The sequence below is a fragment of the Notechis scutatus genome, chromosome 7 (genome assembly GCF_049901735.1).
Source record: "Notechis scutatus isolate UNSWTSFEM ecotype Mainland chromosome 7, rNotScu1.2, whole genome shotgun sequence".
NCBI classification, from domain to species: Eukaryota; Metazoa; Chordata; class Lepidosauria; order Squamata; family Elapidae; genus Notechis; species Notechis scutatus.
Genome location: NC_142015.1, coordinates 26,574,663 through 26,590,725, shown reverse-complemented (window position 1 = coordinate 26,590,725; position 16,063 = coordinate 26,574,663). Strand labels below are relative to the sequence as shown.

General features: G+C 44.5%; 1 protein-coding gene across 2 annotated transcripts in view; it reads left to right on the top strand.

Moving 5' to 3' along the window:
- DRD2 (dopamine receptor D2) overlaps positions 1-13,798 on the top strand; it is a 36,308-nt gene extending 22,510 nt beyond the window's left edge. Inside the window, exons 2-8 of one of the 2 annotated variants that reach the window (XM_087969759.1) lie at positions 7,086-7,386; positions 8,914-9,023; positions 9,211-9,347; positions 10,310-10,506; positions 10,906-10,992; positions 11,850-12,180; positions 12,893-13,798. In XM_087969759.1, coding sequence (XP_087825885.1) covers positions 7,114-7,386; positions 8,914-9,023; positions 9,211-9,347; positions 10,310-10,506; positions 10,906-10,992; positions 11,850-12,180; positions 12,893-13,086 — 1,329 coding nt within the window. In that variant the 5' untranslated portion in view covers positions 7,086-7,113 and the 3' untranslated portion in view covers positions 13,087-13,798. Of the gene's footprint in view, positions 1-7,082; positions 7,387-8,913; positions 9,024-9,210; positions 9,348-10,309; positions 10,507-10,905; positions 10,993-11,849; positions 12,181-12,892 lie in introns of both variants that reach the window. The other variant, XM_087969761.1, reaches the window with a different exon arrangement.
- Positions 13,799-16,063: the final 2,265 nt, after the last annotated feature.

Genomic DNA, 16,063 nt, shown 5'->3' with positions numbered 1-16,063 from the left:
CTCATCCTTGCTTAACCCAGACTATCCTTGATGGAGAGTTACTTTTATTCTTCCTCACTCAAGTGGCAATAAGTCCCGTGTCAAAGACAGAGAGTTCTATTGTTGGTCTCTAGGATTATGGAATTTTTCAGCACAGTTCCTCTAATATTGGCCCTTTGCAGCTTGGGTGAGTTTGTGCTCCAACCATAAATTGATCCCAAGGCAAGAATTGGAAATGAGAACCAATACTGAAAGTGTCAACAAAATGGCAAAGTTCAAAGTCAGCCTTTCAGTACAGGGTAGCCTCACTTGCTTCCCACCTGCCTGCTCTTTCTTCATTGATTAATTTCTACCCATCTTTCTCCCAATTTTCCAGTCTCCTTGGCAACCATTGCTGGGGGTTGGGGGAGGAAATGAAGATTATCTGAACTTTCCTTTCCCATGTCCCTCGTCCTGGTGGATTTTCCTGCAGCAGCCTCCAGATTTTTGGAGCTTGTTCAAGAGACCCTGAAACCCACCAGGTTACAGAGCCCCAAAATATCCCAGCAGAGATTTTATTTATTTTATTTGTTTGTCAAATATGTACAAGATAACAAGTATAGGTAGGAACATAAACAAGAACAAAGGAAGTAAATACAGATAAATAGGGACAGTAGGACAGGGACGGTAAGCACGGTCGTGCGCTTATTCATGCCCCATTTAAGAACCTCTTAGGAATGGGGTGAGGTCTGCAGTGGACAGTTTGAGGTTGAAGCTATGAGGGGTTGAGGCTATAACAACAAAGTTGGGTAGGGCGTTGACCACTCTGTTGCTGAAGTCGTATTTTTTGCAATCGACTTTGGAGCAGTTTTACCTTGAGTTTGTATTGGTTGTTTGCCCATGTATTATTGTGATTGAGGCTGAAGAAGTTGTTGACAAGTAAGACGTTGTAGCAGACAATTTTGTGTACTATGCTTAGATCGGACGGCAGGCGGCGCCATTCCAGATTGTCCAAGCTATCTCTGCTTGGCCAAACCAAAACCATTGCTGTCAAAACTCCTTTTTCCAAACTATAACTTTGCCAGCCACCAGCCAGAGCACAAACTCAAAATCATCTATTGGATCCTTTCCAATATTTGGGCAAGATTCTTCAACCATGGATGGTCTTAATTTCCAAGACTGCCAATTCCTTGTTAGAAGGCAGGCAGTCCCAATTACAGGCATATGTTCCTTTCAAAAGCCTGTCTCAAAGTAATTCTTTTCATCCCCTCTGATTCTTAACCCGAGCAGGAAGAGATCAACCACAGCTCTATCTGTACTTTTGCAGGATTAAATACATTCTACTTGTTCCTGTTTTGCTGAAGTTGGAGGAAAATGCTAAAAGGTACACCATGTTCTAAATTATTCAGAATTCTGTCCTCAAGACTTTTGGTAATACTTTCCTCCTGATGTTTGCAACAATTCTTTGTTTATTCTGTCATGTTATTTCTTTACTATTTGATTTATTCACAGACGTTTCTGTCCTGTTCCATTCCCGATGGGTTAGAAGCGCATATGCTGGGGGGGAAAGAGAGCAGAAGATTAAAAATAACAACACTAGCAGGAAGCTTTAGAATAACATTGACCCTAACAACTTCTGTTTTTAAAAAAATGAGATAAGATCATATCTGGAACCTTGCATGTGCTACCCATGTAAAAAAGGTGTGGCTTTAGTAGCGTGATCGTAGTCATTGCTTTGAACTTTTTAATCCTTTGCTGACCAACCTGTTGGATCATTAGCAGTAGCAATAGCCTTTAGACTTATATACCACTTCACAGTGCTTTCACAGCCCTCTCTAAGCAGTTTTCAGAGTCAGCCTCTTGCCCCCAACAATCTGGGTCCCCATTTTACCCACCTCGGAAGGACGAAAGGCTGAGCTGACCTTGAGCCAGTCAGGATTGAACTCCTGGCAGTGGGCAGAGTTAGCCTGTAATAGTGTTTTCTAACTACGGACAGAAGGAAGGAAGGAAGGAAGGAAGGAAGGAAGGAAGGAAGGAAGGAAGGAAGGAAGGACATAGCACTTAGACTTATATACCACTTTACAGTGCTTTACAGCCCCCTCTAAATGGCTTACAGGTCAGCATATTGCCCCTAAACAATCTGGGTCCTCATTTCACCCACCTCAGAAGGACGGAAGGCTGAGTCAACCTTGAGCCTGGTGAGATTTGAACGGCCAAATTGCAGGTAACCAGCAGTCAGCAGAAATAGCCTGCATTACTGCACTCTAACCACTGGCTCTTAACAATACATACAGACCATCTGGTGGTTTGGGAGGGGCAACAGGTTTCCCTCAACCTCCTACCAGTTTGCATTTCTACTACCAACAGAGTAGCCATTGCTCTCTCCTTGTCCTGTTGTTATTCTCAAGTGAGGACATGTCAGAATTGCTCACAAAGTCGACTTTCGGTTTAAAGCCAAAGACCCCCATGGCAGTTTTCTGTCACTGAGACGAAGTTTTACAAGTACTGGAAATTGGCCCATATTTTTACAGTTGCTAGTCAACACTGAAACAATTGTTTTTCTCCCTGTTGGATGAAGGAGGCTTTTTTTTCTCTATTGGCTTGTTGGCAGGACAGAGATCCTAAACAGCTGTTGCCTGTCAAATGTTTGTGATCTGTGCATCTAAACTTTGATCAATGAATTAGTCCTCCTGTTGGGACTGGAGGTGTTGTACAAATGAAGCTCAACTCGTGGTGGCTCCATGCAGCAATTGGACCATCCATGTCAGTGGTGGGATTCAATTTTTTTTACTACCGGTTCTGTGGGCACAGCTTGGTGGGCATCGTGTGGCTTGGTAGGTGTGGCTTGGTGGGTGTGGCAGGGGAAGGATAACTGTAAAACAAGGGTCTTCAAACTTGGCAAGTTTAAGACTAGTGGAACTCCCAGAATTCCTGAGCTAACATGCCTGGAGGAGGAATTCTGGGAGTTGAAGTCCACAAGTCTGCAAGCTGTTTGAAGACCCTTGCTGCAAAAATCCCCCTTCCCTCCCCACCCCACTAACCTGCTTTCCAGCTCTGTTCTCCTGTGAAGGGCAACCAAAGGAGACCCAGCCGATCAGCTGGGACTCAGGCAGCAGAGAATAATAGATGGGGTTGGCAGGGCCAGTCAGGGCATTTGCCGGTTCTCCAAACTACCCAAAATTTCTGCTAACGGTTCTCTAGAACCGGTCAGAACCAGCTGAATACCACCTCTGATCCATATAGCTTTCACAACAGCTGTAGAGAGCAGCAGTTAAAGTTTGAAGGGACTTGAGAGAAGGTTAACTTACCCACAAAAGAAAATGTTTGTAGTTCAATGTTGAACTGTGGGATCCTTGATGCTCTCTAATCTTGTGCGTTTGTTTGTAGACGTTTCATTACCCAACTAGGTAACATCATCAGTGCTAGGTAGTTAAGTTATCTGCCTCCAGTTTTAGTGGCTTCCCACAGGCAGCTCAGTTCTTTAGGAGGACAGACTACAGATCATAAACTTCATGAAAACTGTCGTCCCCCCCCCGCCAAATTCACCCCTCCCAATGTTAAGATGTTCTAGACTTCTTTTTATATCTTCCATCTTATGACAACCTTCTCCATTCCCGACATCTTGTCAGCATACATCTTTTTAAAGTCCCCTTTTGTTTTTTATTCTCTTTGCATTGCAAGATACCGCTTTATTATTGTAAATTGCTTAGGTATTGTTGGTGAGGAGAATTGCTATGCAAACACTTCCATCAATTTAATGAGGAAATAATAACCATTTTATCTCCCGCAGTTTAGATGTTTGATCCACCATTTCTTACTGACGGAACCATTTCTTTAAAGAGGACAAAGCTCCTTGTACATTTGTAGGAGCTCTAGGGTGAAGTGCTTAGTGTAACTTCAAGAAACACAAAAATTACATCCAACTGTTATCTAGCTATCCGATCCTTTGTTTCACGCCCTGCCTGACTCTTCATATGCCAGCTCCCTTGACAGTTATGAGATGCAATTAGATTGCTAAGGAGATGTGAAAAGCAGCACAATTTATTAATTCAAGAGAAAGTTGAGAGTCGTCTGGGTAAGAGGGAGATTTCAAAGGAAGGTTGGTCATGCAGCAATCCGTCTATTATTTATGCAGTATTTTGAAAGACCAGCTGAAGAAGGGAATGTGGCCGTAGACCTCTTGGATGAGGGAAGGGACACCAAGACAGGCTTCATCTAGTGGGACCCCCCCCCCCCGAGTCCTGGTATTGGTTCAACCTGGGAAAGATCGAGCCAATGCTGGGTCCAAGTTGCTTTCCTTCAGGGAAGATCTAATCCCATTTGGAGCAAAAGGAACAGAGATGGCCTTTCCAATCTGATCAATCTGCATGGAATTTCTCTTCGCCATGGCAGGTATTTTCTACGAATCTGCCCAAAGTCACTCCAGAAGCTTTCATGGCTGCCAGAGGGAGGGAGGGATACAATGGGGGTCTCCTCATCCAAAACTTTGACCACTGCATCATACTGCCTGTAAAAACTTCTTCTAAGTTTTAACCCAACAACCTTTTTCATAGTATGGGAAGATCTTAATTGCTATGCCTTTATAACACGATGGGTATTTTTATTCTTTTAATCATTTCTTTCTTCTTCTTTTTTTTACTAGCCCCATACTAGTAAAGTACTGTATGCATTGTTTTTTAAAAAAACACTGTACCAAACGGAGTGGATTGTTAGTGCTTCTCTGTTCTCAAATTGATGTCTGCCCAAAGACTAATGGATTTAATGGACTGGAGTGTAGAAAAATAAACAGACTTTGTGATCCTACTCCTTTCTCAAAGCAGTTCCCCACCCATCAACTGAAGCTGTAGAATTGCAAATAACAAAATGTACTCCTCTCCCCTTGGTGACGTCTTATAATTATGTGAAGGCGTTGAGTGTCATAGCGTCAACCTTTGGAAAACAATTTTGTTTAATGACTAGTGCTTAATTAGTGCTTGAACTCATCAAAAGCTAACTAGAGATCAAGACAGCATCAAACTTGGGTGGCAACATCTGTTGGCCATTATGTAAACTTCTCAAACTATCAGGGAGAGGATCTGCTGGCAGACTTTTCCGAACAGAAAGAAAACTTTAAAAAAAAAGTTTCAATACTTCTTTCCTTCTGACAAGACATACCAAAAGGATTGGAGCATTTATTCATTAAATGCAAAAGTGTTCCCTAAATTCCGGATGTGTGCATACAACAATATAAACTTGCAAAGAAGTCATCCCAAAGGTGCTTTTTCAGGAGGCAACTGACTTCCTTGATTTTTCTGTGAGAATGTTTCGCTTCTCACCCAAGAAGCTTCTTCAGCTCTTGATAGGATAGTGGGGAATGGAAGGATTTATACTCCTTGCAGACAGAACTGATCATTTGCATCCTTTTTAGAGAGTCACTGAGGCCACTTGGAGGTTGATCTGTGTCCTCAGGGTCACCTGAGTAGTGCAAATGGTTCCTATAGCCTGCAATTTTTTCCTCTGGAAATCCATTCCTCCTCCCACACCATTCCAAGGGGGTTCATCCTAAATTGTATAGCTAAAAGTTTTTGCTTTTGCAAAGAAGTATCAAGATTTAAAGGATTTTCTAGCTCACACCAACAGGAGTAGGAATAATAGTAAGTAGTAATAATAGGTGTATATGTGTGTGTGGTGTGTGTGTGTCTGTCTCCTATGACTTCACTGGTCTAAACACTCAAAGAAAAGTCCTTAGGAACTGAAATGAATGAAAACTTACTCTCAGCTACTCACTAGTGATAAATTAATGCAATGCATTAAAACCACAATTCACAACTTGACAAAGGCTTAGTGACTGCTTTCACGCAGCTTTTATTAGGTCATGTGAACTGAGTCTGTCTAGTTATGTTGATGGTTTAGTGGCTTGTACACATCCAGAAAATGGATTCAGTAACTCGCTGCAGGGCTACATGAATGGAACAAATATATAAATACATGTAATAATGATTATTATTACGGGTGGTCGCGCAGTCAGCCAGATGTTCAGACTGGATTTGGCATTTTTATCCTCCTCCTGAGACCTTCCCAAGGACCTGAGATAGGTAGACATTTTTATTCGATGGCATTAGAGATATTATTGCAGGATATCAGCTGTTCCAAGTCAAGCTGCCTTTTGCAATTGACCGATGGGGATTTTTTCAATGCTGCTGGTGTTCAAGTGGTGCTCCAGATGTTTGGGGATTATTATTTTGGCTTGTCGCACAATCAGCAGATGTACAGACAGGATTTGGCATTTTTTTTATCCATCTATTAAGTCCTTCCCAAGGATTTGGAATAGGCAGATTTGATGGTGTTACAGATACTGTCGCAGGATGTAAGCAATCCAAATAGTCATGTACAATAATTGCACTCTGGAATCTTTGTGCCCCAAGAAAGGGGGAGGCTGTGTTTGGTCATGAACAGAGACCTGTCCAGTTTTAGCAGATTAACAGAATTGGAAGGGACCCAGTAGGTGATCTAGTCCAAACCCCCCACCCAAGCAGGAGACCCTGAACAATGTCTGACAGACGGCAATCCAGTCTCTTCTTGAAAGCCTGCAGTGATGAAGCGCCCACAACTTCCTAAGGCAACGTCTGTTCCATGGGTTGATTGCTCTCACTGTTGGAAAATTTCTCCTTATTTCCAGGTTGAATCTCTCCTTGTTCAGTTTCCATCCATTGTTCCTTGTCTGGCCTTCGGGTGCCTAGGAAAACAGCTTGACCCCTTCCTCCTCTCTGTGGCAGCCCCTCCAATATTGGAAGACTGCTATCCTTGTCTCCCCTGGTGCTTCTCTTCCCTAGAATAGCCAGGCCCAGTTCCTGCAACCGATGATCATATGTTTTAGCCTCCAGTTCCCTAATCATCCTGGTTTCTCTTCTCTGCACTTTTTCTAGAACCTCAACATCTTTTTTATAGTGTGGTGACCAAAACTGGATGCAGTACTCTAGGTGTGGTCTTACTAAGACTTTATAGAGTGGTATTAGTACCTCCCTTGATCTTGATTGTATCCCTCTGTTAATGCAGTTTAGGATTGTGTGGGCTTTTAGGCTGCCACTGCACACGGCTGGCTCATACTTACCCAAACACACCCTGACTCATTCCTTCATCTCAAGCAGGTGTCCAAACTGAGGGTGCTTCTTCTCCATGGATTTCCCAAATATCTCCTGGTACAACGACAGCTATGAAAACAGGACTCTCAATGGCTCCAGCCTGGAGCAGAAGCCCACCCAGTACAACTACTATGCCATGCTGCTCACTCTCCTCATTTTTGTCATCGTCTTTGGCAACGTGCTGGTCTGCATGGCTGTGTCCAAGGAGAAAGCCCTGCAGACCACCACCAACTACCTGATCGTCAGCCTTGCGGTGGCCGACCTGCTCGTGGCTACGCTGGTGATGCCATGGGTGGTTTACATGGAGGTAAGGAGGCCACGATTGCAACTTCTGGAGGCAGAGGCCTGGCAGATGTCCGTTGTAGGCATGCCATGAAGGTTCCTTTGGCAGCAGGAAATTCCATAGAGAAAATGTGGGCAACCAAGAAAAATATAACGGTGATGTGAAATGTCTCTTGAAGGCTCTTGGTTAAATGTCAGGTCTGCACCCCTGGATGTTCTCTTCTTGGGAGAGGAAGACTAACTCCAGAGGTCAGGTTTCCTTCCAATGGAGCAGAGCTTCTGGTGAATCCAGGCAAACAACAGGACCTTTCGTGACAGGGTTACGTGATCTAATTTTTGGGGACTTCCCAATCTAGCAAGCAGGCTGGGATTTCCCTGGGACAGTAACCAGTGTTCGGAATGCGAACCTTGTTCAGCTTCCAAGCCCAGGCAATGTTTCCTGGTGCCTCCACCAGCCAAGGCTAATAAAGCATCCGTACCCCAAGCCCACTCAACAACTATTCCGCAGAGGATTGTGCACTTTCAACCGTAGTTGTTCCTTGTCGGGAAAATGCATGCTTGGATGGCTGGGTTGCATTCATGAAGCATAGCGAACATGGATGTGGTTGCGTGATTAGGAATGCATCTGTTGGAGACACGCAGGGAGCGAAAACAACAGGTTCATTGCCATAAGCAATTCACATTCTGCTTTTCTGCATTTCAAAAGATGGGGTTTGCAAGCCATATTTGCAAGTCGGTTTTTATGAGAGCCTGAAGGTCTAAACAGGAATGGGATGGCTTCTTCTTCTTCTTCTTCTTCTTCTTCTTCTTCTTCTTCTTCTTCTTCTTCTTCTTCTTCTTCTTCTTCTTCTTCTTCTTCTTCTTCTTCTTCTTCTTCTTCTTCTTCTTCTTCTTCTTCTTCTTCTTCTTCTTCTTCTTCTTCTTCTTCTTCTTCTTCTTCTTCTTCTTCTTCTTCTTCTTCTTCTTCTTCTTCTTCTTCTTCTTCTTCTTCTTCTTCTTCTTCTTCTTCTTCTTCTTCTTCTTCTTCTTCTTCTTCTTCTTTCTCCTCCTCCTCCTCCTCCTCCTCCTCCTCCTCCTCCTCCTCCTCCTCCTCCCTCCTCCTCCTCCTTCTTTGATGCCTTATCTCCATGGCATGGGTGGTGAGGGGGGGATGGGCTCCCAGAGATGGCAATGCTGATCAAAATCAAAGGCATCCCATGAACCAAAATGGCTCAGACTTTTCTCTGGGGACATGGGCAGAAGGCAGGCCAGTGGGAGGTTGCTTTGAGGGCAGAGTGAGGAGGTCCTGGTCCTTCATCACATTCATTTCCAGTGGCCATTATAGTTGCAGAGCAGAAACTCTTTCATCCAGCCAGTGCTGGTAAAATATTTACCTGACGCCGCTGGCAGGATGGCAGCCAAAGTCAGAATAAAAGATTCAGCAAAAGGGAATGAACCCCCCATTTTTGCACGGACACAGGCATGCACACCCACCCACACCTTTGATCCACGCTCACCCTTTTTGAACCTTAGCCTGATGGTGCTCCTTTGTTCCTTTCTCTTCTCTTTCCAGGTGGTCGGCGAGTGGCGCTTCAGCCGCATCCACTGTGATATCTTTGTCACCCTGGATGTGATGATGTGCACAGCCAGCATTCTCAATCTCTGCGCCATCAGCATTGACAGGTGAGACATGCCCTCTGGGTTTGCCAGGCCAGGCCTCCAGCTTCCCTCACTCTTTTTTTCCCCTCTCCTCATCCTTGCCAACTCTGGACCCACATCTCGGGAGAAAAGGTCTCCTCTCTTGGCTGCTTTCAAGAGGCGGGATGTGCTCCCCATGTCCCCCCTGTTGTTGTCGTGTCCTTTCCCACAGGTACACTGCGGTGGCCATGCCCATGCTGTACAACACCCGCTACAGCTCCAAGCGCAGAGTCACTGGGATGATTGCCGTGGTGTGGATCCTCTCCTTCGCCATCTCCTGCCCTCTGATGTTTGGGCTGAACAACACAGGTATGCAAGAGGGCAAGATACTCTCTTGGGGTTGAATTCAAGTTCCCTTTAGGGGTTCCGGTCTCTGCCCTGAATATTGCATGCTTTTCTCACTGAACTGAGAGAAGAAATGCCATAGAAAAGAAATGTGCAGAGAGGAAATCCCCAGAGCCAGGAAAAATCAAGACTCGTTGCAAAGGTGGTCAATAGTTCTTCTGAGTCTTTTGGTCACACCGGGCTGTAATTGGCAAACTCCCTGGTGTCCCCCGCCAGGCCCCTTTTACCACCACTCGCTCTAACCCTCTCAAGTTGAAAATGCAGCTTGTTCTAGTTGAAGATATTCTTATTCTAGGTTTACGTTTGATTGATATCAGTGTAAATGATGGGGTGGGAGTGGGGAAGGGGCACTTTCACTTGTCCAGCCATGAAAGTGTTGGGAAACTGCCAGCCTGGCTGGAAGGAGGAGTCAAACGAGGATCTAGTTTGGAGTCCTTGCATAGCTGCGAGTGGCATAGGCTTGATACTCCCCCAGATGCATGAAGCCTTATTTGGAGGTTCCCAGGGGAAAGCAAGCAGCCGGGTGGGGTTCTTGTAATATAGGTAGTAGAGAATAAAGTTGCTGGTTTTAGTTCTGTTGTGGCCCTGGTGGCTTGCATCTGACAGCAGGGGATGGGCTCAAAACTTGGGGGTATTTTGCCACCCCTTAAAAAGCCTTATTTGTGAGTAGGGGAAGCTTTTGCCCCCTCCTCCAATTCACCATTGCTCTTTATTTAAATCTGAGTAAAAGCTGTAGCTGTTCCACAGTTCTTTCCCTCAAATGGAAACATCTCATCCATTCCTCAGAACAAAGGGTGAAGAAATGGGATTCCATTTCCAAAGGAACTTCTGTTGCCCTACTTGCACCCACAGCTCACTGGACACCCAGGCTGACTGTAGCTCCTAATGGCTGGGGCAACATTCCTGCCCTCTCTTGTGTCTTCCAGAGAAGAATGAGTGTATCATTGCCAACCCTGCCTTTGTTGTGTATTCTTCTATCGTCTCCTTCTACGTTCCTTTCATTGTCACCCTGCTGGTGTACGTGCAGATCTATATAGTGTTGCGGAAACGCAGAAAACGGGTCAACACCAAACGCATCGCCAGCCATGTGGGCCTGGACGCCGACACGCAGGCTCCATTGAAGGTAACCCCAGCTGTCTCTTTCCAATATCCATCTTCTCGGCCCCACTCCTCCAGTTACGGTTTCCACCCTAAGGGTTTCTCACTCTTTGGGTCTCCTCCCCAATCAACGGTGTTTCGTGTGAAGGTGGCTGCAAGGAGATGTTTCTCCAGGGCACAGAACAGGCAGCAGCCATGCATGGAAATGTTGGCTTCAGAATTAAGTAGGGTACTTTGCCAGACTGATTAATTGTCTTATCTGTAGCGTTGTTTCTCCTTGTGGGGAGAATTCTTCCCTGTTCATTGCCTTCTTTCCTGATCTCCAGATCTTCGTCCTTGGTTCTACTCTGGATAATTGCTGTCTTATGCCAACCATCCCTCTCTTCTTTCTTCCTCTCTCTTTCTCTTTCCTCTTCTTCTTCAGGAGAAATGCACTCATCCAGGAGATGTCAGGCTCTGCACGCTCGTTGTGAAGAGCAACGGGAGCTTTCCTGCTCATAAGGGCAAAGTGGTGAGTGTCCATGCCAAGCACCCCAAGTCTACGCAGATGCTGCATAAAATGTTGGCTTTGAATGGATATGCTCCAACCACAAAATAGGAGCTGGTGGCATATCCATTTGTATACAAAACTGTAACAAGCCTTCAACGTCTAGGAGGACTTTGTGCTCTACCCATGACAAACCTCAGTTCCTTCCCACAACAATCACGGGTGATTTCCCTCGTGTTCCCCAAAATATGTTTGCCTTTCTGGAGCCTAATAGAGAAAAGAAGATACTTTAATCTTTCTCCCTGCTGTGTCCTTTGATGGCTTTCTTTCATTCTTACAGAGACCCCATAGAATGACCCCATGGAGATTACTCCAAACTACCCTCAGACTATTGTGTTGCCTTCAATCTCCTTTTCTGCCTGACCGCAGAGGAAACTGACTTCTTTAAAAGTTTTTCTATTTGGGTCCCCCAAAACACCGGGAGGAAAAACCAGAGACGTTGGTTCCAGGTTGTTCAAAAGTTTTCCATTTCTGCTGTTAATATTTTTAATTCCAGAAGTCACAGACCCTCACTGATGTCATTGAGGACAACTTCCAACAGGGTTTGACCCTGCTTTATTTGTTTTTGAACAGGAGTCACCCTTGTGACTAGCGTGCTCTCAACAGGTCCATTGAATTGGCACTGTTTTGCTGCTACATTTCCACCATTATTCCTTTCTATTAGTCATGTTCTACTTTGCACCTTGGTAAAAGAAATTTGCATTCATTGGCTTCATTGAAGAAGATTTTCTTGTTCATATTTTTCTTTTCCTTGTCTCAGTATTTATTTAATGTCGTTTGGTGTTTGATTATACAGCCCAATGTTTCTGATCACTATGCAGGAGGCCATGGATCACATGGAGGAGATGGAGATGGCCACCAGTACCAGCCCACCAAAGAACAATGTTCAGCCACCTCTGCCAAGTGACATGGAACCAGCTGAGCCAGCTGCTCCCATCCCCTGTGCCAATTTAACTCCACCATCCCCTGAAAACAGCCCCCTTGACATGCAGAAGAATGGGCATACCATAGACAATTCCAAAACGGCCAAGGTCTTTGAGATTCAGACGATGCCCAATGGCAAAACCAGGACTTCCCTCAAAACTATGAGCAGGAGGAAATTTTCACAACAGAAGGAGAAGAAGGCCACTCAGATGCTTGCCATTGTGCTTGGTAAGAGTTTGATCCAACCTCCCTTGTGGAAGCTACAGCTTCAGCGTTTCACTGGATTTATAGATTGGCAAATTAGAAATCTGAGACGGGGAGGAGGAAGTGTTTCCCACTCCATAACATAAACGAAGAACTTCATCACTAGTTGTTACGTGGAATATTTGTTCAAACAAATGTGCCAGTTTCCAATCCCAAATCACTGGCTATTGTTGCCTGTTGTAGCTATGATGTCTCCAAGTAGGAGGTAGGCAGGGAGATGCATTCAACAGTTGTGTCAGGCTTGTCCCAGCTTGGACCTTTAAAAAAGTAAGACCCTCGATTCCACTTGTAGCAAAAGGCATACTTTTACTAAAGCCAAGTGGTTATAGCATAAGAAAAGCTGGATCTGGCTATTCCTGCATAAACCCTGCTTTTTCCTCTTCTCCCAGATCCTCCCCTCATTGACCAATTCGTTAGTGTCCAATTATATTCAGAGTAGGTGTTTTGGTAACAGTCTTAAGGTTTGGCACCTCTTTGGTAGACTTTTGCATTCCAGTCTCCTGCTCATGTCCTTGGATTTGCCAGTCTGTTCCAGATTGGCACCTCTGGTTCCTGTCAACCCCCTCCCTGCGTTTATGTAAGGAACCCAGTGAAGCAAAGCAGGCTCAGGTGATTACGATGGCAGACCTGACCGGTTGCACTGCTAACACGGCCTCTTTTCTTGGTCCTCCTGCAGGTGTTTTCATCATCTGTTGGCTCCCTTTCTTCATCACCCACATTATGAACATGCACTGCAACTGTGAAATCCCACAGGTCATGTACAATGCCTTCACGTGGCTTGGATACGTGAACAGCGCAGTCAATCCTATCATTTACACCACCTTCAACATTGAGTTCCGGAAAGCTTTTATGAAGATTCTTCATTGCTAATCTCTGCCTGAGGATCAGTCGTCTGAATCCCCCGGCCGGATTAAGGCCGTGTGTTGGAGCACCCAGCTTGAGAGTGCCATGCCAATATATTTTTACAACTGGGGTACCACAGGTCCAAGGTTGCCTTGCACTCAAAGAAGCATTGAAACTCGGGGAGACTCGGGTGGGGCCGTTTGCTTCAAATGCAACCTTTGGGTTCGGCTGAAAGGAGAAAGCCAGCAAGCCAAGTCTCACCACCAAGTGTTGCATGGGATGAAGAAGATCTCCATGGGGTTCATCACCAATTTTAGCTGAGCCCAAGAAGGGGAGACCATGACTTGCTCACGCCTTGCTCTTACGGTCCATTTCTCACCAAAGATGCACCCATTCTTGTCTGCTTCGCACCAGGAGGAAGACTCCTTCGTTGAGGAAGAAACAGCTTTCCCAGGAATTATCTCTGTTGGCGTTGCCTTCAGACTTCAGGGACACTGTGAAGTCCACCGAACTGCCGAGGCCAAATCATGCAGCTGCTGTCATGGCTTAGAGTAGTCGCAACGCCATTGCCACCAGACATGTAAAAGAAGAGGGGAAGAGGAGAAAGTTGTGAGAGAATGAAATCTCAGGGTGGAGGGGAGAAGCAAAATTGTTTTTTTTTTCTATGATGCCAATGTACATACAATTAAATAGAATGAACTGAGCAGAAGCCCAAGCCAAAAAAAAAAAAAAAAAGAAAGTGAAAAACCAATCAATCTTATTTTGCATGGAATGCATTGTAATTAAAAAGCCATCTCTGCTCACATACACCAGCATATATGTGGTTGAAAGAAACTTATTCGATTCCAGGAATGAATTTTGTGGAGAACAAATCAGATCTGACAGGGAGGGAAGGATGGATGGATGGAAAGATATGGACTACAAGGCCCTTGTCAGGCACTTAATACTGAATTAACATCTGGAGAAATCTCAACCAAGCCAAAGTGTTAGCTCAAAGGTAAACTATGTGGTTTGTATATATGCAGAAGATCCATGTTAATCCCAAGTTAAAACCCCTGTGGATTTAAAAGAATCGGTTAAAAAGATGGAGAAGAAAATTCTCTGCCTGAAATTCCAAGGAAATTATTCCCAGTAAGAGAAGGAGATCTTGGCAATTTAAGTGCCAGGAAGATCAATTAGACAACAAGCCACCTTTTGAATCAACTGTGATTAAAAGGAAAGCAAAGGATGAGCTTTCCTTTCTCTCCTGGGTTAGGCTTATATCTGGGTTGTGAAAACCAACTAGATGACAATAAAGAGAATTTTCTGGGTTTTTTTTTTAATGAACCAGATATGGTTTTCTTTGTTCTAGACCAGGAGTCGGCAATCTTAAACACTCAGAGAGCCACAAAGGTCCTAAGCAGAAGCCCCCTGTTCAGTTCTGGAGCTGATCAGAAGTCCAGTTCCCCCACCATAGAGTCTGTGGTGACCTTTTTCCTCTACTTGTCCTAACTGAAAACCCTATCAATTGTGGAGCTGACCAGTGACAAGGAGCAGAGGAATGAAAGAGCCACATGCGGCTCCAGAGCCGCGGGTTGCCGACTTCTGGTCTAGACTATCTTAGATTTTATTTCTGTCCTAGGGAATCTGTCAGAAGGAAGATTAGAAGGGGTGACACAGATGGAGAGACCTGGCCCCCAGTGATATAATGTACCCTACATCTCTTGGATGATCAGAAAAGATCTAGCTGGCATCATCTGCACTGCTTGGTGGGCACACCTGTTGAGACAGGTGACACACTGACACTTTTCAGGATTCCACTTGCTTTGTTCCCAATGTAGTGCAACTTTGCAAGTCAACCCACGCAGGAGAAGAAGCCATTGGAAAGGTTATTTTGATGAAGCTGCCTCAGACATGATTTTTGTTTGGCGTGCTGACTTCACTTCTGTCAAGATTATATTTCCCTTAAAGCAGAACATCTGGGCCTTGGTGTTTTCAAGAAGTTTTTTAGGAAAAAAAATTGAGACTCATTTTCTTTAGGGCAGAAAAATCTAAACAACACAGTTGCAGGTTGAAGGAGTTTTATTTTGGTTTTTTCCTCTCTCAGATCTTCTGTTAAATTTTAAGAAGTATTGACATCCTTCTTTGACTTTCCAAATTGTTGACAATTTCTTAAGGAAACCAAATAAAGATCCATGTAGATCTTCCTCATATTTCTATCTTGAATGCTCGTGTGATAGCCAGGTCTCCTTAGATGTCTTATCTTTTCTCTACAAAATGGTGGCTGACAGTTGGATCAAAAAATTCCATGTGGTCCGTTAGCCCTGGTTGGGGTGATGGGAAAACTACTTACTGCTGAAACCTTTTCAACCTTTTCTCCCTCTAGGAAAAAATAAGATCGTCAAGTCATTAGCAAAAATGGTCAATCCATCTGTGGCCGATGCTGTTATTGCTATCCTTTACCAAATTCACAGTATTTTTGTAAGATGCTACAGAAACTGTACAAGCCAACTAATAAAATGGCATGGAAATGGGTTTTCCTGAGATTTTATTTGTAAATCTGAGCGGTGAGTAACAGTGGAGTCTAACCATGGACATCTCAGGTGCTCTTGGGAAGAACAAACTTGAAGGTTCTTGTGCAACCTTCTCCATTTTCCAGGTTCCTCTTCTTGTATTATGTAAAATCAAAGCTACGGTTGACCTTCCTCAGATGGCTCTCTCCCCTAGATGGTCTTCAACCTTTAGGACCTCTTTGTACTGACAGTTCCTCCATTATACTTAATGGTCTTGATGGGTTAGAGCACTTCTGAGTAGCATGGACACAAAATATGGTTTGTTGGATCCAGGCTGTTCTACCTTGGGTTGTTACTTTCAAGAGCACATGGCTCAGGCATGGCCAGAATCAAGTCAACTCCACCCAATCATTTGTGTTGTGGGATCACCTACATTTCCCAGTTTTCCAAGAAAAAAAAATCTGGACAGAACAAGCACCCCCAAAGCCACCTTAGAGAAAGTGGGACCGAGA